The sequence below is a fragment of the Monomorium pharaonis genome, chromosome 4, assembly GCF_013373865.1.
Source record: "Monomorium pharaonis isolate MP-MQ-018 chromosome 4, ASM1337386v2, whole genome shotgun sequence".
NCBI lineage: Eukaryota > Metazoa > Arthropoda > Insecta > Hymenoptera > Formicidae > Monomorium > Monomorium pharaonis.
Genome location: NC_050470.1, coordinates 26481246 through 26501671, shown reverse-complemented (window position 1 = coordinate 26501671; position 20426 = coordinate 26481246). Strand labels below are relative to the sequence as shown.

Sequence of the window (20426 nt, the reverse complement as noted above, 5' to 3'; positions counted from 1 at the left end):
ATTTTTTGCTGAAAAAAAAATTTCTTTGCTCCAGCCAAAAAAAATACCAGTGGTTAGATAGCTTAATATTAAGCTATTTAGCCACTGGTTTTTTTGGCTAGAGCAAAAAAATTTTTTTTTTCCCAGTAAAACATAGCAAATAATTAGCAAATAATTCCAATGTAGAAATCGATGTGTTCTGATGATATGGCTCAGCCAGCTTAATATACCTATGTTTAATGTCATTTAATATTACAAATTTGTTGTAAATTTAACATATCAAAAAATAATGGCATAAAAATTCATGTCTTTAAATATTTTAATAATATTGTACAATATTAAATTATTGATTCATATTTATGTGCTTTCAAGTATACGTAAAAGATTCTGAAAGATGTAATTCTTTTTAAATCAAAATGCTCGTAATATTACGAGTGTCAGATGCTATTGTCACGGTTCCGCAATATGCAATTAAGGATTATTAAAATAATAGTTTCCATTATTTGTAATTGCACTTACGTGTGTGTCCACATTTCCATAAGTATCATTAGTGCAATTATTTATACAAGTCAAGGCATAATAATAAAAACTATGTATCATATTTTTTAATATTCAATGTATCTTTAAATATGATACTAGAAACTTTAAATACGGTACTAAAGAAAAATAAAAATGATATTCAAGCAAAAATTAGATCGACGTGACGATAATCGTTTTTTTATATTTATAACGATTCAAATAAACACGATAAAACTTTACAGCTGTATAGCAGTAATTCAACACTTGATAAGCTTAGATGATGTAAATAAACGTTATAAAACGTGAGTAAAAATGCTTCATCGACGGATAGAAGTGAAAAAGATATTATAAGAAGGATCATATGATTCTGAATCAGAAATTTGACTTTGCGACAGTAAGTACAATTATGTCACGTGTCGTATCAACTGACAGATATTCAAAGCGTTGCGTCAGCGAATTTCGGCAAAAAAAATGTTATCCATATATTTAAAAATAATTTTAGAAAAAATCTTTTTTGCCTGTGTATTGTATTTTATTATTATATATTAAATTATATTATTGTTTGTTAAATACGCATTTAATGTTCCTAAAAATTTTCAAAGAAATTAATTCTTGGAATTAATCCTTGTGATTAGTACGTTCCCCTCGCATTAACACGCTGGATTAATTAAAAACACGAAATCAATACGGTAGACGAAGCATGGCATCACGCACGAATTGAGTCGAATACCATAATCATGAGACAGGGGATCAACCATCTCGTTATTAATTAATGACTGGAATTAATTATGGGAATCAGCTCGCTCGTATGCGAGCATTATCAGATCGGCTTACATTCTCAGGCGAAATCGAATAACGGTAATTCCGACACCTTTTCGATGCAATAAAACACCTTCGTATATATTACAGTGCGCTGCTACATAATATTTATTATTTATATATTTATAAAATAGAGATTATAGGCTAAACTCGCGTGTTATGACCATAATTTTTAAAATGCAAAAAACACATTTTTTTAAATTATTTTTTAATAGCGTTTGGTATATTATTCTGGTATATATTGTAATTCATTCGACGTTGTGACAATTTTTAATGAACACATAAAAAACTATGTAGGCAGTCAAAAGTAAAAACGTGATATAATATCTACAATATTGCTATTTCAAATAGGATATGCACATAAACTACAATAAATATTGATTATTTTTAATAATAATTACAAGAATACATTATTTATTATTAGAGAAAGCATAGCTATTGGCCATCTTCGTATCATCATACCCTAACTTATCCTACAGATATTAAAACAGAAAATAATTTTTAAAAATATGTTTTTACAAAAAAAATTTGCGCAAGCATAAAAAATATATTTTAATTCATCAAAAATTAAAATTAAAATTCTGATGACAGCTAGCATAAGATTTATACATATTAAATTTGTTTAACAAAATGGTCAAAATATTTTGCTTCGTATACATTGAAAGAGAAATCAAATTCTGGATTTATGCATTTTACAAACTTTAAGATACCAATGAGAGTCATTAAATGTATATCAAGTTAATTAACACTTGCATCCGAAACGATGACGTTAATGTCTGGATACACACATGATGGATATGAAAATGTTTCACAATGTCGATGCTTCTGAGAATTTATAATCACGCATAACAAGCAAGATTCAATTAGTGGCTCAATTAGTGCTTCACCAATTTTAATTTACATAAATGCACTTTATAAACACATTGCATTTTTATTCAAGTATAAAAATATGGCACCATTCTTTTTAAAGAGGAAAAAATCAGTCTCTTAGCCAAAAAATAAAAAATATTTTATCAAATATATTTCAAAATATTTTTTGTAAGTTCTTAATTATAATGCAAAAAAATTCTAAATCAAAAACACGTGGCTTTCCGCAAAAACGTGGTAAATAATTGACTCGAGAACAAAATTTACATTAACCCCTGGACTATCTCAAAATTGAACTGCTCAGCTGCTTCACGACCGCTATATTATACTTTCCCTCGTCGAATTATCGAAAGCGGTCTACGCATCCGGATAATATCGACGAATTACGTGAAACAAGAGTGGTTAACACGGTAAATTTAGATTGACCGTGGGGGTCAATGATTGGTCGATCAAGTTCAGCAGCCAGTTAGCCGACAGTTAGTCTGCTGTCGTCCGGCTAACGACTTAATGACGGGAATTCACCACTTACAAGTTCCTCTTTTTCTCCCTCCATTCTATCCTCTTCTCTTTCACTTCCCCCGTTTCTCTTTTGTTCGCAGTTCTTTTCCCCTCTTTTATCGGCAATGTTATTCGCGTAAAACAACGCGGTCGACAGACCAGTAACAATGACGAAAATTAGTCAACGCTTAAATAGGATTGTCATTAACTATTATTGTGTCGCATAAATTAGCTATCGGAAGAAATAAATTTAAATGAGAGAATATACGCCAAAATGAACATATAACAAGAAAATAATGGATACGTTCTCCCTAACATTTTCTAAAACTTTTTTCTGCTTCAAAATATTTTAGAACTAAAAATGTATGTATGACTAAAGATGTAAAAAATGCTATTAACAAGTTTCCATAAATAAAAGTTATTTATAACTATTTAATAATATATAATTTTAAAAAAAATGTCAAGCTATTATGTCTCTATTACTAATTCATTCATTATTTTTTTAATTATTCCTTGTTTCTAAAATAGTATTTATTAACATAATACTGAAAAATATTACGATCAAAACATAATTATGTGGATAATGAGTGTTGATGTGAATAATGATAGAAATCGCGCTTGTCGTATGTCTAGTGCAAAACACGTTTCGTGTTACTTTTTATTTATACCGTCATAATATTATTTTATCTAACATCTTTTCTTCTTTCTTGTCTTCTTATTTTGAGCATAAATTACATTTATCGCATTTTAAAATCAGAACGTGCACGGGGAAAACCTGTTCATAATCAATCCAAACAAAAATTTAATGATACGAGTTAGAAATATAAACGTTGTGCGATATAATATTGGCGAAGACTCGTACTCTCTTAAACAGATTTTATTACATTTGTTATTTAATTAACGTCGAAACGTATCTATCAATTCGTAATTTCTGTTTCTTTTCGTTTTCATTGCTGTTAAATGAAGTGATCCATCGCAATCAACTGATGTATAAAGATAATCATCTTGATATCTACGCCTCATTAAATTAAAGTTGATGAGAACCTTTCGATGCGCGCAATCTAATTTTTCTTTAAGAACGTTTCAATGTTCCAAAAGATCTATGTTTAATTTTTACAGATGCATCTATATTACAAACACAGATTTAACAGCCTATATCTATGTCTATATACTACCCATCTGTGTACTATCTATATATACTACACTTATCAATCATACATTTATAAATCCGCTGAAAAAAATTTCCTGCAGCATTATATGATAAATAATATATTCTGTATATATGCATAGTAATATGCTATTTAATAATGCTAATTAATAGTAAGATGGATAAAACGTCTGTTAGATATTACGAAACCTAATTTATCCAAGAAATATCCGTAGTTTGCGTGTTTTAACGCTAAAGTTGCCAAGCAATTCTTTACGTAATAGTTCTCATACATTTTGCAGCATGAGAAACGGGCACAATAGAAACAGACACATTCGTTGGTAAGACCTTGTCGAATGCTCATGATTATTTGTGCATCGAGTTTTTAAAGTGTGAAAACATCATTAAATCTGCTATTTTGATGAAAAATTTAAGTAGCAATTAAAATTTATTTTTTTATGAAGCAAATAGTGTAAATTTTACAAGATATGGATGTAAATACCACTAATGTAAGTACTGAATATGTACTGAATACCATTAATGTAAGTGCGAATAATTCGAATTAAATCAGGATAAATTCTGGTATTAAGTACCAATAATAGTAAAATATCAATATTTATATAAAATAAATTCATTTTTAAACAATTTTATTTATAAGTTTCCTATTATAAATTTAAAAAAATAAAGAAAATATTAAGTATGTAAATTAATTTGGTGTCTTTAGATTTATCCATTTCAAATTATCAATTTCTAATTCAAATACTTTGTCTTATAACAGTTTCAAAAAAGGTATATCTATGTTTTAATAATGTTTCTATAAAATTTCAAGTGATTTACAAGGAAACCTATGGAGGTGACTCACCAAATTTAATAAAACTTTGCATACTTATAGAGATATAAAAAATAATAAATACGTATATTTCGAAGAGACACCTAATTTATTCACACACCTACTATTTTAAAGTCATTAATCAGATATGTTTTAAAAATATATTGTTAAAAAACTATTGTTAAAAAACTAATAAAATATTCACTATCAACTTTCTTAATAAATCATAATATAAAAGAATTTATTCTTTGTTCCTTATTTATAGACATTTATTAAAGACGAAACTGAACCGTTGCAATGGCAAGACTATTTTGTGATCAGTACACTTATGTTGATTTCTGTCATTATCGGGCTTTACTATCGATTCAGCGGTGATCGACAACGTACTGTAACGGTTAGTTTACAAAAAAATCAATTTCTGCGCGACGAATCAATCTGTCATTAAACCAATTTAATTGCGATGATTGGCACGCAAATGTCTATGTTATTATTTGAATGCGATCAATCTCATCTTGTAATAAATATTATTAATCGCATAAATTATTAGTCAATAATAAATTAAATTCCAGATTTTCAAGATGTTTATGTATTAATTAACTGTTGCTATAATTCAATGGTTCAATGATTCAACTCAATAATCTAAGAAAGTTCTCTAATCGATAATGTATAAATAAATATTAAATGTCGCATGATGGATTCATTCAAATTTACATATATTATAATCATAAGATACAACGTTTGTTTGTCTATCGTACTATAGTATGTATGCAACATGAACTTTCTTAACTTAGTTTTCGTATATTCTTATAGAAAGTACTTATAAATAATTAATGTTACCATCTAAACTTTTCTAAAAGATACTGCATGGTAACATCTTCCATAATTTTATCTAAGATTGATTTAAATGGATATATTAATTAAGAATGTAAATGTCTTGATTAATAGTTGATTGAATTATATATCCAGATCATATTTCTGTATTTTGACGATTAATATGATTAAATAATTACGATAAACCGATCTTTTTTTAAAAAAACACAATATCAAAATTTATGTTACAATTTTATCTACTGCAAAACGGACGAGAAACCTGTTTAGGAGAGATCTGTCCAAAATCAGGCTCGCGAGTTAAAGGCTTCCAGTTCGATATTGAGCAAATAAATTACAATCTGTTAATAAAATACACAATAAAAATTTTATATGTATATTTAAATTTTTAACAGATATATGTCAAACACATTCATATTTTTGTAATAAGAAACAAGAATTAAAAAGATTGTTATGAACTTTACAGAGAATGATACACAAAATATTACCATGCAACAAGTAATTGCGAGCGTATTAAGGACTTCTCAGAGCCTTCGCTCCATGAATTGAATAACTAAAACACTATGTCGACGCGTGATTACTTACTCGAACTGATCACGCGCGGAACATATGACTCCGGAATCGCCCAGCGCTGAGCGTCGCGAGAAGGAAGTGCTGGAGAGTGTTGAGCACGAAGATCACACAATTGAATAGGCAGATCGACCCAGCATTATTCCTTTAATTAACTACACTCCTTGATGAGTCACAAATAAGTCACATGTGCGCGTAAACTTGGACAGAGCGAGATAGCGGGGCGCCGAACGAACGAGATCTTGAACCCTCGTAAATGCGATAGATCGACGCGACGGAAATCTTGCCGAATGGGATATTCACACTCTTCCGGAGCGGAGATCTTGAGCGCGTATGACGAAGGTGACGCGAATCGCAAGAGGGTGTTACGACCGCGAGCCACCGCTATCACGCGCGTCACCACACTGCAAAGCATATCCTCTTTATATATAAAGGACATGTATATTTTATAACGGAATATACAATATTAGAACGGATTTCTTACGTGTCCATTTTACTTAAGCGTGACTGGCGCAATTCTTAATGTGACATTTTATCTATGTATGACAATGTCTTTTATATAAATAGGACTGAAAATAATTATTATAGAATAGACGTTAAACCGGACATTATAAAGGATGTGGTCCGGACATTATAAAGGATGTGGTCCGTCATGTATATTAAAGCGGACGAAATAAACAAAACTATGCTGGCAACGCAATATGGCGCGAGCGGTAGCGATAGCTTTGTCGTTCACTGTTACAACAGTCTGTTAGCTTGTCTGCTTTGACGGCCGTTCTCTTCGCAGTTGTGATGAGTGTTTTTGTTGCTAATTGTTGGTGCTAGTTGTGGGTGTCGATCGGCGCGGTGGCCGTCGCGGTGGGTATGCGGCATGTGATTGCGAATTTGGGTTGCTTCCCGAGGATGGTGACGCGGGTGTGTGCTCCTCTTGCGGGCATTATTCGCCTTTACATGAGCGTGTGAGAAAAGAAGCACACGTTTGCGTTGTCATCCGCGGGAGACAACTCAAATTCGTCGCGGTCGCATGCCGTGCATTTGCCGCGGTGGTTGCCTCGTCGATCAGTGCCCGTGTTGGCACCAACGGTTAGCAATAGAGATGTTTATTGCAACTGAGGGGAGGGCAGCCGTTAGGGCGGACATTAGTCCGTTCTATTTATGAAGGACATTAAAGACAATGTCCTGCATATATAATTCCGTTTTAATTTCACACTTATCTAAAGTGGAAAAAAAGTCATTTTTTTCCATTATAGTTTCGCGGAATTTAGAGCGGATGTGTTTTGCAGTGCAACATTATGATGATAAACTCGTGATTTATTACAATTAATCGGTTCGAATCGGAAGCGGTTCGCACGCAATGCAGCACGGCGTCCGACCGATAGAGATGCACGGATGCACAGCGAAGCAGTACAGGCTACTGTTCGCGAAAATACGAAGAATAGTGAGTATGCGGGTGCTCGAGAGAGGCAGAAGCGCACGACTGACTTGCGGGCGAACGCTTACACGAAAATTCCGGCGAACCGGCGGGATCGTATTGCAAACCCATTGGCTAAAATTCGATCAGTAGACAGCGTTTCACGTGTCGCACCCGGGAAACGCTGGCTCGAGCGTGCTCAAGACACGCGCATCTCGCGTGTCAAGCAACAGCTGATCGCAGCGGCTCGACACCGAAGGCTCGCCCGATGTGAGCGATAGAATCGCGAACACTTAAATTCAGGGCTTTACCGTCTATTCTTTTTTTGTTTACTTTCTGTCTCGCTCTCGAAGCGATGGAGAGCCGGAAGACCTTTAGCTCGCGAGTCGAATTTTGGACAGACTCGTTGTAAAGAAACGTTGTGTAATATAAACAATGCTTCCCCTGTACAAGACTGTTGTTTAATCGATCGTACAATTATTATTAATAGGAATACTTCCTCGCGGACAACTCATTAGGTATCTCATCTTATTTTATCTTCCCGTTCGCCACAATGGCCTCCTACGTATCAGGAGTTATTATGCTTGGAAAGACCGGGGAAAGTTATACATACGGTCTGATTATTGTATTAATGTATCTGACCGACGTTTATGTCGTGCCGATCGTAGTCCTTTGTTATCTGCCAGTCTTCTATAAGTTGAAAATCCTAAGTATTTATGAAGTAATTGTCAAGTGGTTGTATAAACAATATCGTTTACTATGTAGTCTAAACAATATTTCAATATTTTAATTTTTCTTAGTATCTGGAAAGACGATTTGGGTTGTACACGCGGTTACTCGTAAGCGTGACTAACTTCATCGATACGATATTATTGAATGGAGTATTGCTCTACATTCCTTCGTTAGCTCTCGAAGCTACCACAGGGTTGTCTAGTGCAACTAGCATTTTGATACTCGCTACAGTTTGTATCTTTTATTCCACGTTGGGTGGTATCAAAGCGGTTTTGATGACCGGAGTCTTCCAAGGTTTGTTTATGACAATCGCTCTCTGCATCGTCATCGGCACCATCGCCGACAACATCGACGGAGGAATCGGTGCTATTTGGAGTATCGCGAGAGAAGGACAGCGTATAGATTTTTCTGAGTAAGTTGAAATAAATTGATTGTAATAATAAATAATTAAATAAATAAGATAATAGATCTACTAATAATCTTCTTTTATTTAGATGGACTGCAGATCCAACTGTACAATATACGGGATTGAGTCTTTTATTTGGAGGAGGATCAATGTGTCTGACTTATCTTGGAGTGACCCAAGTGCACATTCAACGTTTATTGACTTCTAAGTACGTCAACGTATATATATCGTATTTCATGTATAAAAACATTAATTTTTTACTAACATTTCATTTTACTAAATAGTTATATTATTGTATGTATACATTATATTATACATAAAAATCTTTTTATTTCCACAGAAATCTAAAAATAGCCATAAACGCATTGTTTTTGAGTGGTCCATTTATCTCATTAGCAGGAATTTTAATATGTTTCGCCGGATTGTCACTTTATGCGATCTACAAAGATTGTGATCCTGTTGCCTCTGAACAAATTTCGACCTACGACAAAATATTGCCACATTTCACTGTGGAAAACTTATCACCTGGAGTAATTGGCCTTATTGTTTCCGGTATCTTTAGCGCCATCATGAGTACGATTTCCGCTATAATAAATTCATTAGCTGCCGTGGCGCTTGAGGACTATGTAAAACCATTGTCTCGAAAATATGGCAGGAATATCTCTGACAAAAAGGCCATTTTCATAGCCAAACTTCTTACCGTTTTAAATGGCATTATTTGCATATGTGTAGCGTTACTTGCAGACACAGTGGACAAAGTAAGCACCGTTGCTTTTAAAATTCATGGAGCTGTTAGTGGACCGATTTTAGGTATTTTTACTCTCGGAATGATCAATGAAAGTGCTAACGAGATGGGATCTATCATTGGTATGATTACGGCATTAATCGTCTGCTTGTGGGCCGGTTTCGGGCAACCTAAGCCACCAGTACCAAAGTTACCTGTATCGATCGAAGGTTGCGCGAATTCTACAGCATGGATGTTTACTGAACAAATGGATTTTAACAGGTAGGATATTCTCAAAATGTATAGCAAAATCAATATTTAATATTCATCAGTATCGCTGAAGTTTTGTAAATATAAAAATAGTGCATTACATTTTTTGAATATTAAAAATGTATTAAAAAATTATATTCAAATAATACTTAAACTAATCTTTAGGTAATACTAAATAATACTTAAACTAATTTTTAGGTAATACTAAAACTTTAGATAATACTACAATTTCAAATTAATCGTGTTTATAAAAGTGCGTTAATCAATGCGCTTTTAGATAATAAGAGAAGAAAAATATGCAAAAAAACCATATTAAGCATGGTTTTAGAAATACATTTATGTAAAATGTAAATATTAATTAGTTCTACAAATGCGATTAATTCCAAAATCCGTTATACTGCATTTATCTACTTACTGTTTTTTTTTACATATTGTAATTTCCGTTATATTATATATTTTTCAAGTACTCACATTTAAAAAATAAAAACTTTTATACTTCAGATAGATGCAACGAAACATTTCCTTTGAACTATAAAAGATTCATCTCGGGCATTGCGTAATGTTCAAATATTAGCATTACAGCACTATCGGAAATAAATGCAATACATATTCACAATGTAAGCCATTTATCTCGGTCATCGTAGACCGAATCGAACGAGCATAAATTTATCTTAGGAAAACAGATATGGGAGAAAGAAGGGCGACAACGGACGGCCAGTATCGCGCGACGATTACAATATGAATTATCGACGCACTATAAATCGTCTTATCGCGACTCTTTGAAATACGAGGTACGTCAATGTTGCTATGCACGCGCGGATATCTCGTCTCGCTGTAATTAGTTGGAAGTTAAGCGCCACTTCCTGATTTCTTTCGCGCGTGTCGTTCTCTCATGGACGATAAGCTTGCTATTCGGTATTCCCACGGTGGTAAATAACGCTAATTGCACCGTTAATAAACTGAAATTACGGTTGTCTCGTGGAATCTTTGCCGCGCCGTTATTAGTGGGATTAGATATTAAGCTTTCTCTTTATCGACGGAAATTCCTTTAAATTGACCGATCCACTTTGAATGTGGTAACAAGTTCAAAGATCACCTGCAAAAAAATTCTAATTCAAATAATCTCGAGGATAGAAGATAATGCATTTCTCGCGAATATAATTCAAATGCGAATAATATCTTCATCATTAAGGAGATGTTTTTTCTAATTATGTAAGCATTTTGTTGCAAAACAATGAAAAGAAAGTGAAAAAAGTAACATTACAAGATATTACAAGATTTTTAATTTAAGGTTTAAACTGTATGAAACATCCATTCAATTATATTTAAATTATTTATTTCATAAATCATGATTTCTTTTTTTGCAGTACTATACAACCAGATCAGTCGTCGTATTTTTATTTATATCGCATCTCTTATTTATGGCATAATCTTATGGGAATGACAATTACTCTAGTAGTTGGATATGTGGCGAGTATTGTAGTGCGGTTAATTCGAGGCGGAAATAATATCGAACACGATCCAAGTTTGTTTATACCATTCTTAGCCACCAGAATCAAACGACGACGTCAAGACGCACAAAAAACCACAAACAGTCAACTCTTCGTTTTAGATGACTTAAGATGATTTTATAATTAAATGTAATATAAGTAATTATTTGAAATGCATCACCTTATCAAATCAATTACTAAAATAATCCAATGATTAATACCATAAATAATTAACTGACTGTATAAATAAATTTATAAAAAATATTATAATTAGAACTTATGTGCTATTCAGTTTAATTGATTGCTTCATTTTTATATCTAAATTGAATTTCATATATGTACATGTGCATAGTTATAAATAAAGTTACTATTTATTATACATTATTTATGTCTTAAAAAAGTTTTTCTGTGTTGCAAATATTATTATAATGAAACTGTATTTTGGCAATAAATATAATGCATGTTTGCAGTTTTAATATTAATATATTAAATAAAATTAACATTAATTTATTTCTAAGATTTGTTATTTTGTATTTATTATCATTCTATAATTTTTCAATTACTTATATTTAAAAAATAAAAAATTTCATACTTTAAATATTCATGAGACATTTCCTTTAAACTAAAATGAAAGAAGCATGTTATTAAAAGGCTTTGCAATCTTTGTTTTTCAAACAATGTTTATGTTACCGATGCAATTGCAGATCTATTATTCAAAAATAAGGCAAACAAAAGCCTATATCATCAGTCCATCACTGCAATGAATAATCGGTAAGTTTGAATAAATTCACGCGCTGCAATTTTTTGCCAACGGTCAGAAAATTAATTGATAATTTACAATTTAATGAGCATTAATTAACGAAAAAGAGTATAAAGAAAATAATGCAGCATGCAGGCCGATGCGACAAGCCGATAATTTAAAGTTTAAATGATTTCACTGTGTTACCGCCCAAATTAGCGCGATTGATTTGATCGTCATTGGTGCTTCAAAATAATAAGGTAAAGATTGGATCGAATATGACAAAGTGAAAAAAAGATACTGTAATTTTAATAAAAGCTATTGTAATTATAGTGTTTATTATATATTAGTAATAATAATTATTTATATCATAAATATTAGTAAATTTTGTTTTTATTGATAATATTTAAAGTAATATTTAAATTAAATTTATTATTATTTGTAAAACCTTCTCATTGTTTTCCTTATTCGATTTAGCAATACCAAGTATTTTTACACTGAAAGTTTTACTATTTCAAGTAACTTTTTTCACTTTGTGTGTGTAGTATTTACCTTTAATCCTTTGTGATTAAATTTTATATTCCATTAAAATATTATATACCATTTAAGTTAGAATAAGAAAATAGTAATACAAAAATATGTATTATTTGATAAAACATTTTTTTCTTCAAACAGCACAATATTTGCCTTTCTTCTTTTTTTTTTTTAAAAAGTAATTTTAATCAAATATGCATTTTGTTAAGCATTTTGTAAATAATAATAGTATATATCAAATATGATTCCAATTTAACATGATTGTGAGCAATTAATGCTATACAGATCACTCATTGTTATACTATTATAAGTAAAACATTTAACTATTACCCTCACCATCTTTTATAATTATAATATAAAAATCTAAAAATGATGATTCTTTTATTACGCAATGTTTTAGGAAAAAGTATTTGTACCTATTTGATCATACATTATAATTCTTAAAAAATCTCAAGCTATTATGATTATTCGTGTATTTTGGTGATTATACTTTGTTCTTAAAATAATACTACTTACAGACGTAATACTAGGAAACATTATTGTCGGAACACACAAACAAATGATTATTATGTTGATGTAATAGTGATATAATAGAAATTACGCTCATCGCCTTTGCATGTTTTGCGCAAAACAAGTTTCGTACTATTTCTTATTGTATCATCATGTTATCTAACATCTTTTAATTCTTGTTTTCTTATCTTTAAAAGCATGAACTACATTTATTGCATTTTATGAATACGCACGCGGAAAACAGGTTCAGAACCAGTCAAAAAAAAATTAATAGTGTGCCAGAAATATAAATAAATAATATTAGTAAAGACATACTGTCTTAGATAAATTTTATTATTATTATTATTTAATTGACGTCAAAATTAAACGTATCTGTCAATTCATAATTTTTGCCTGTCTCTTTCTATTTTCATCGCCTAAGTGAATTGATCCATCGCATCAACTAGCGTGTAAAGATAATCATCTTGAACGATATCAACGACACATTAAATTAAAGTTGTGATCATTATCTGATGAGCGCAATCTAATTTTTCCTCAAGATTCAATGTTTCAACCAACGTATTTAATATTATAGATATCAATCACAACATTCCTATATCTGCTGATCTAAGAAGGTATTATTAAAAAATTTTTTTTTACAATAGACGTATATATCTAATATCTAATATATTTTGTTACAAATTTTTATTTTTACTAATATTCATGGTATTAATGTACAAACGTTTTATTCGACCATTAATTAGTATTAAACAACATACTACTACCTCTATTAGATATTACGAAGTCTAATTTACTGATGAAATTTCCGTAGTTTGCGTGCTTTAATGTTAAACTTGCCGAGCAATTCTTTACGTAATAATTCTCATGCGTTTTAGAACATGCAATGGAAGCGGACACATTCGTCAGTCAGACCTTGTCGAACGTTCATGACAATTTGGACCTTGCGCTTTAGAGTTTTCGAAGTATAAAAAAGTCGTGTAAATTTTTTACTCTAATAGAAATTTCAAAAATTTAAATAGCACGATTAAAGAATTTTCAAAAAATTTAAGTGGTGATTAAAATTCAATTTTTCATCAAACGGTGTAAATTTTACAGGATGGATATAAATACCACTAATGTAAGTATTAATAATAATTACATTAATAATTTTTTACACAAAATAGGCTTATTATTTGCAATTTTGTAAATAAATTTTAAAACATTTTAAGAAAATGTTAAGTCCTCCAGACTTGACTCCACTACCACTATATTTTTATTCATTCTGGTGGAAAATCATTTATCTGATTCAAACTTAAAAATTATTGAAGAAATGAAAAAATGCATTAATAAATTCATCTAATAAACATCGCTATATTTTTTTCACCATATGTAAGTTTGTATTACTTAACCAACTAATGAATTTAAATTTTATTTAAAAAAGACACTAAATTTATTTACACTCTTCATAATTTCATTATAATTTTAAAGTTATTAATCAGATGTTAGATTAATCACATATTTTAAAATTAAATTGTTAAAAAATTGTGCTTTTTAAATAAATTATAATAAAAAATAACTTGTTTTTCGTTTCTTATTTGTAGACAATTGTTGAAAACGAAATTAACAGGTTACAATGGGCAGATTATCTTGTGATCGGTGCAATCATGTCGATCTCTGTCATTATTGGGCTCTACTATCGATTTAGCGGTGGTCGACAAAGTACTGCAGCGGTCAGTTTACAAAATTTATACGTGACAAATCAATTAAATCCGGACTGTTTCACCAAATCTTCCATGTGTTACTTAACTGTTGCTACGATTTTTTAATCCAAAAAACATTTTTATTTTTATTATTTTTTAATAACGTTTAGTATATTACTTTACAAACTTAAAACATGTAACACACTATCGACAATTTTAAAAAATATTTAATGAAAATTTTTATCAAAATATCGAAACATAAACATTGGCTATCTTTCACAATTTTTACGAAAAAAATAGCCGTAACTAAAAAAAAATATCTGTGATACATCAAATTATATATCTGTAATATTGTTATTCGAATAGTATAGAATTATCTTATTTTTTGTAAAAAAAATATTTGTAAATAATTATTCTACCAATTATAATTTTTCAAGATATTGTATAAGTAATATTTTCCATAATTTTATGAAAGACTGATTTAAATTGGCATTTTAATTAAGAACACGGATGTTTTAATTGATGAATCACATATCCAAGCAGATCATATTTCAATATTTTGTTCATCAAACTGATTAAAAAATTATTATAAGTAAATCTTTCATTAAAACATAAAAAGATATCAAGATATACATCAATAAATTTTATCAATTGCGACAATGACGGGCAGAGAATCTCTTTAAAAAAATGTTACATGATACGACAGATGCTTCTTCTGTTCGAGATTGCTGTTTAATCGATTGCACAATTATCGTCGTTAGGAATACTTCAGCGCGGACAACTCATTAGGTATTTTACCCCTCTCAATCGCAATGATGGCCTCTCATATATCAGGAATTACTATGCTTGGAATGAGTGGGGAAAGTTACATCCGCGGCCTGATAATTGTATTATTCTATACAGTCGGCCTTTACACTGTGCCGATTATAGCCTTTTGTTATCTGCCAGTCTTCTTCGAGCTGAAGGTCGTAAGCATTTATGAGGTAATCATCGGATGATTGTAAGAGTAATACCGTTCGTTTACTAGTCTAAACAATATTTGAAAGCTTTAAGATTACTTGTTTAACACCTCGCTCAAACATCAAATAAGTTAAATCTGTCAAATTTTAAATAAAGATACAGTAAAAAATTAATTTAAAAATTTCTAAAATTAATTCGAAAATAAAAATAAATTAAAGCTTTTTGAAATATTTTGAATAAAAAATATAAGAGAGTTTTTTATCTTTAGTAAATTTGTTTCTAAAAAGTTATAAGAAAGAAGAGGAAAGAGAAATATATTTAAATGACTGTATTTTTTATGCTACTCGTAATATTATTTTCCTTATATATCTGCTTTTTTTAGTATCTAGAAAAGCGATTTGGTTTGTACATGCGATTGCTCGTAAGCGCGGCTAATTTCACCGAAACGTTGTTACTAACCGGTGTGATGTTGTACGCTCCTGCATTAGCTCTAGAAGCTACTACGGGTTTGTCTAGTACCATGAGCATTTTAGTACTCGGCGTAATTTGTACCTCTTATTCTACATTGGGTGGCATCAAAGCGGTTTTGATTACCGACATCTTCCAGGGCTTGCTTATGATAATTGCCCTCTCCATCATCATCATCGCCATTGCCCAAAACATTGATGGAGGAATCGGTGGCATTTGGCGTATCGCACAAGAGGGACAGCGTATAGATTTTTCTGAGTACGTTAGAGTAGGTTGATTATGATAATACAATATATAATTAAGTAAATAAAATAATAGGGCTATTAATAATCTTTTTTTAATTAGAACGACTTTAGATCCGACTGTACAATACACGTGGTGGAGTCTTTTAATTGGAGGAGGATCAATAGGTCTAGCTTATGTTGCCGTTAACCAGGTGCAAGTTCAACGTTTAATGACTGTTAAGTACGTAAATGCATATTTCATATTTTATCGTAAATATTATTGATGCTACACCTTATTTTTCTCTTTAAATTTTATTAATATAAATCAAATTTTTTAAATCATATTACTTATACTTAAGTTACTTATAATTAAATTTTGATTAAATAAAATATAAATATACACAATATAATAAAATAACGTAGTATTGATTATTAAACTTTGTTCAAATATTTGTTTAAAAAATGTTTGCTATCGTACACATAACAACTTTTCTTATTCCTGCAGAAGTGTAAAAGTGGCCATAAATGCGCTATTACTGTGTGGTCCATTTATCCTATTGGTAGGCTTTTTAACATGCTTCGCCGGATTGGCAATTTATGCGGTTTATAAAGATTGCGATCCTGTTGTTTCCGGAAAAATTTCAACCTACGACAAAATATTGCCCCATTTCACCGTGGAAAATTTATCACCTGGAGTAGTTGGTATTATCGTTTCTGGTGTTTTCAGCGCCAGCCTGAGCACGATTTCCGCTATGATGAATTCGTTAGCCGCGGTAGCACTAGAGGACTATGTAAAGCCAATACATCGAAAATTTGGAATACATTTTTCTGATGAAAAGGCTACTTTCACAGCCAAACTTCTTACTGTTTTAAATGGTATTATTTGTATGTGTTTAGCGCTACTCGCAAAAACAATGGGCAGAATAGTGGCCATTGCCTTTAGCATTCACGGAGCTATCGGCGGGCCGATTTTAGGTATTTTTACTCTCGGAATGTTCAGTGAAAATGCTAATGAAATAGGAACTATCATTGGCATGATTACGGCATTAATCGTCTGCTTGTGGGCCGCTTTTGGGCAACCTAAGCCACCAGTTCCAATGTTACCTGTATCGACCAAAGGTTGCGTGAATTCTACAGCATTGATGTTTACTGAACAAATAGATTTTAACAGGTAGAATGTTCTCAAAACGTAGCAAACTTAATATTCAATCGGTATCGGTGACAAAATACTCTCTAAATTAACTAAAATTCTCATCTTAAACGTCGCGCAATATTTGGATGTTAACATTATTCGGATGTTAACTAACGAAAATAAATTTTATATTTACTACTATTATTAACCACTTATCTCGCTCATTGCAAACTGAATCAAATGAAAATAAATTTATTAAACAACAGGTAGGAAAGAAAAAAATGATCAACAACGCATGGTGCGTATGATGATTTAATTGAAATAAATTTGAAGATAAAAGATAATAATAAATGCATTTTTCACGAGTATAATTCAAGAGCACGTAATATTTTCATTATGAAAAAGAGAGTTTTATTAATTAGGTATTTTGTACTACAAAACAAAGAAAAATTGAAGAACATAACATTACAAGATTTTACAAAAAAAAAAAAAAAATCTTTTAATTAGCACCTAAATTATACATACCTAAAATATTCATCGGGTTATATTTAATTTAGTTTTTATAAATCATTTCTTTTTTTTACAGTACTATACAGCCGGAGTCATCGTACTTCTATTTGTATCGCATTTCTTATTTATGGTATAACCCTATGGGATTGACAATTACTCTAATAGTTGGATATGTGGCTAGTATTACAGTTCGGCTTATCCAGGGTGGAAATAATATCGAACACGATCCAAGTCTGTTTGTACCATTTTTGGCTGCCAGGATCAGACGGCGACGCCAGAATGCACAAAAAACCACAAACAGTCAAATCTTTGTTTTGGAACCGAGCCGTATAAGATGATTTTGTAATAAAATAATTCACTTTTATTTTATAACTATTAGAAAAATGCATTATTTCATCTAATCAAACAGAATAATTCATCTCATTAGATCAAACAGTATAATTCAACAGTTCAATGATCGATACAATAACTGACTGACTGTATAAATAGATTAATAAAACAATATTACATATCCACAATTAAATCTTATCCTATTCCATTGATTTTTAATTAATTAATTCATTTTTATATATCTAAACAAATGTAACAGATGTATGCATAATCATAAATAATGTTACTATTTATTATTATTCATGTTTTGCATAGAAAATTTTGCATGTATTATTATAAAATTGTACTCCTTTTTATGGCAATAAATAAAATGCATGTATTGCAGTATTTATTTTTATCATTGATATATATTAATAATAGAATTAACATTTACGAAAAAAGCACGTTATTAAAAAATCTTATACGAATTTTCATTTTTCGGACAATGTTCATGTTGCCAATTTATGAAATTATAGGGCTATTATCCAATTATAAGTCAAATGAATTCTGTCGAATCAGCGAGTCTACCCTGATGAATGTTGGTAAGCTCGAACGAAATTCACGCATTGCAATTTTTCGGCGACGACTTCGTCTCTGCATTAATTTGCAATTTAACGAGCATTGATTGGCGAAAAAAGGTCCGAAGAGAATAATGTAGCATGTGGGCCGATTCGACGACGACGAGCCGGCGATTTAAACGAAACGATTCCGCTGTTTTACCGTCGAAATTGGCACGACTTATCTCATAATCGTCTACAGCCAATTACCGTGTTCAGCACGAACAGGCTTTTAATTCGTTTAATCGTGGTTCATCTGCGCACCAGAACATGACTGCCCCCTACGTGGCGCATGATTGAACGGTGGAAGAAAGAAGCAGTAATTGATACGTTGTCGAGAATTTGTGTTCACGAAATGCTGTTATGTTTACAGCGGAATGTCGTTTTTTTTTTTAATTTAAGTCCCGTTTCATATAATAATAAATTGATAAATTAATTTTTATGATAATATTCGTTTAAATTTCAAAGCATTATAAATTTAAACATGGGTCACAATAATTTCAATATTAGTAAAATATTGATCGCTTTTTATTTTTTTTTTAACTACGTCGTTCCATAAATATTAATTAAATTTTATTTTGTTAAATTATACGTAATCTTATCATATGTTTAGTTCGAAAATAACGTAAGATAAACATTTTAAAAGTATGAATTTATATGAGACACACAGATTGACACAATCTACACATTGCAAGGTCTTCAAAAACCGATTCGCGTTCAGAATAAACCTTCAAAATGCACGGATCATGTAACATAAATTACACGAATCGAAACGCAAACCAATTTTCTCCACGCGATCTCCCCTGAAACTTATCATTGCGATCTACAAAAGAGAATCGCCGCTATCGCGTGTGCATCTCGTTGCATTTTCACGATGACTAGACTTGCGGCAACGCGGTGGGAGACCGGCTAAGACTCGCTTCAGAGAAAAAGAGAATACCAGAGGACGATTTCTATAGAAATGCGCATACGTATGAGCACAATGGTTGGAACTTTCATCCCACCCTCGCACGAGCGGTTCGTGGACTTGCATTTAAAATTGAAATCACGGGTTCTGGCCTGGGCTTCATACGCGGTACTCCACCCCACGTCCGATCTCGATTATCGACGCGTTTCTCTTTTTTTATTTTGCCCTTCCTTCCCCCGTATTTCTCTTCGACCCGCCCTTCTTCCAAGCCATCCATCGTCGCGCGAGTCACGTGAATATGCATGAATTGTCTGGCGCGCGGCCAGGATGAATTTTAAAGCAGAAATCTTGTCGACCGGTTCATTCATCGGCATGGCCGAATATTTTTACGTTACGACGAACTGTTTACTCGCGAGGGAAGGAAAATTCCAGAGCCTCTTCGAGAGTTCCGCGATTAAATTGGTTTAAGATTTCATAATCGAAAATTAAAACTATGATAATGTAAATTTATGATAATGTAATGTTAATGATAATATAAGAAATATGATATAGATTATCACAGCTAAAAAATTATTAAAATAATTACAGCCAAAAAAAAACTATTGTTTGATACAATACGTAGAGTAAGGTAAAAATATGGACAACGTTATAAAATTACAAGTTATTATTAAAAATCTGATCGATGGTTGCAATACATTTCTTTCCAATCTTAGGGGAATCGTCATGATTTCGATGATACTCGTCATGT

At 31.2% G+C, this 20426-nt stretch overlaps 3 protein-coding genes across 9 annotated transcripts in view; 2 read left to right on the top strand and 1 right to left on the bottom strand.

Annotated features, from left to right (window-relative positions):
* The window catches only part of LOC105839835 (tensin-3), a 210080-nt gene that overhangs the window by 156083 nt on the left and 33571 nt on the right, over positions 1–20426 (bottom strand). The window lies entirely within an intron of this gene.
* On the top strand, positions 639–11469 carry LOC105839838 (putative sodium-dependent multivitamin transporter). 2 transcript variants are annotated; one of them, XR_001139337.3, is made up of 8 exons: positions 639–4338; positions 4924–5052; positions 7958–8188; positions 8268–8611; positions 8694–8813; positions 8946–9611; positions 10101–10390; positions 10967–11052. XR_001139337.3 is itself a non-coding variant. In XM_012686423.3 (7 exons), the coding sequence occupies exons 1-7, from the start codon at positions 4318–4320 to the stop codon at positions 11223–11225; spliced, it is 1770 nt and encodes a 589-aa protein (XP_012541877.2). In that variant the 5' UTR covers positions 1068–4317; the 3' UTR covers positions 11226–11469. The 2 variants fall into 2 exon arrangements, 1 of the variants encoding a protein (XP_012541877.2); XM_012686423.3 differs by lacking the exon at positions 10101–10390 and having other exon boundaries at positions 1068–4338; positions 10967–11469.
* On the top strand, positions 11609–18516 carry LOC105839839 (putative sodium-dependent multivitamin transporter). The gene is made up of 7 exons (XM_012686424.3): positions 11609–13989; positions 14453–14581; positions 15313–15534; positions 15894–16237; positions 16325–16444; positions 16709–17374; positions 17922–18516. The coding sequence occupies exons 1-7, from the start codon at positions 13969–13971 to the stop codon at positions 18181–18183; spliced, it is 1764 nt and encodes a 587-aa protein (XP_012541878.1). The 5' UTR covers positions 11609–13968; the 3' UTR covers positions 18184–18516.

Bases quoted from the DNA above. Each gene is read 5' to 3' on its own strand.
- LOC105839838 (XM_012686423.3), top strand. From the start codon at position 4,318: ATGGATGTAAATACCACTAAT. The intron at 8,612-8,693 runs GTAAGTTGAAAT...TCTTTTATTTAG, and splicing joins CAGCGTATAGATTTTTCTGA to ATGGACTGCAGATCCAACTG. The intron at 9,612-10,966 runs GTAGGATATTCT...CTTTTTTTGCAG, and splicing joins GAACAAATGGATTTTAACAG to TACTATACAACCAGATCAGT.
- LOC105839839 (XM_012686424.3), top strand. From the start codon at position 13,969: ATGGATATAAATACCACTAAT. The intron at 16,238-16,324 runs GTACGTTAGAGT...TTTTTTAATTAG, and splicing joins CAGCGTATAGATTTTTCTGA to AACGACTTTAGATCCGACTG. The intron at 17,375-17,921 runs GTAGAATGTTCT...TTTTTTTTACAG, and splicing joins GAACAAATAGATTTTAACAG to TACTATACAGCCGGAGTCAT.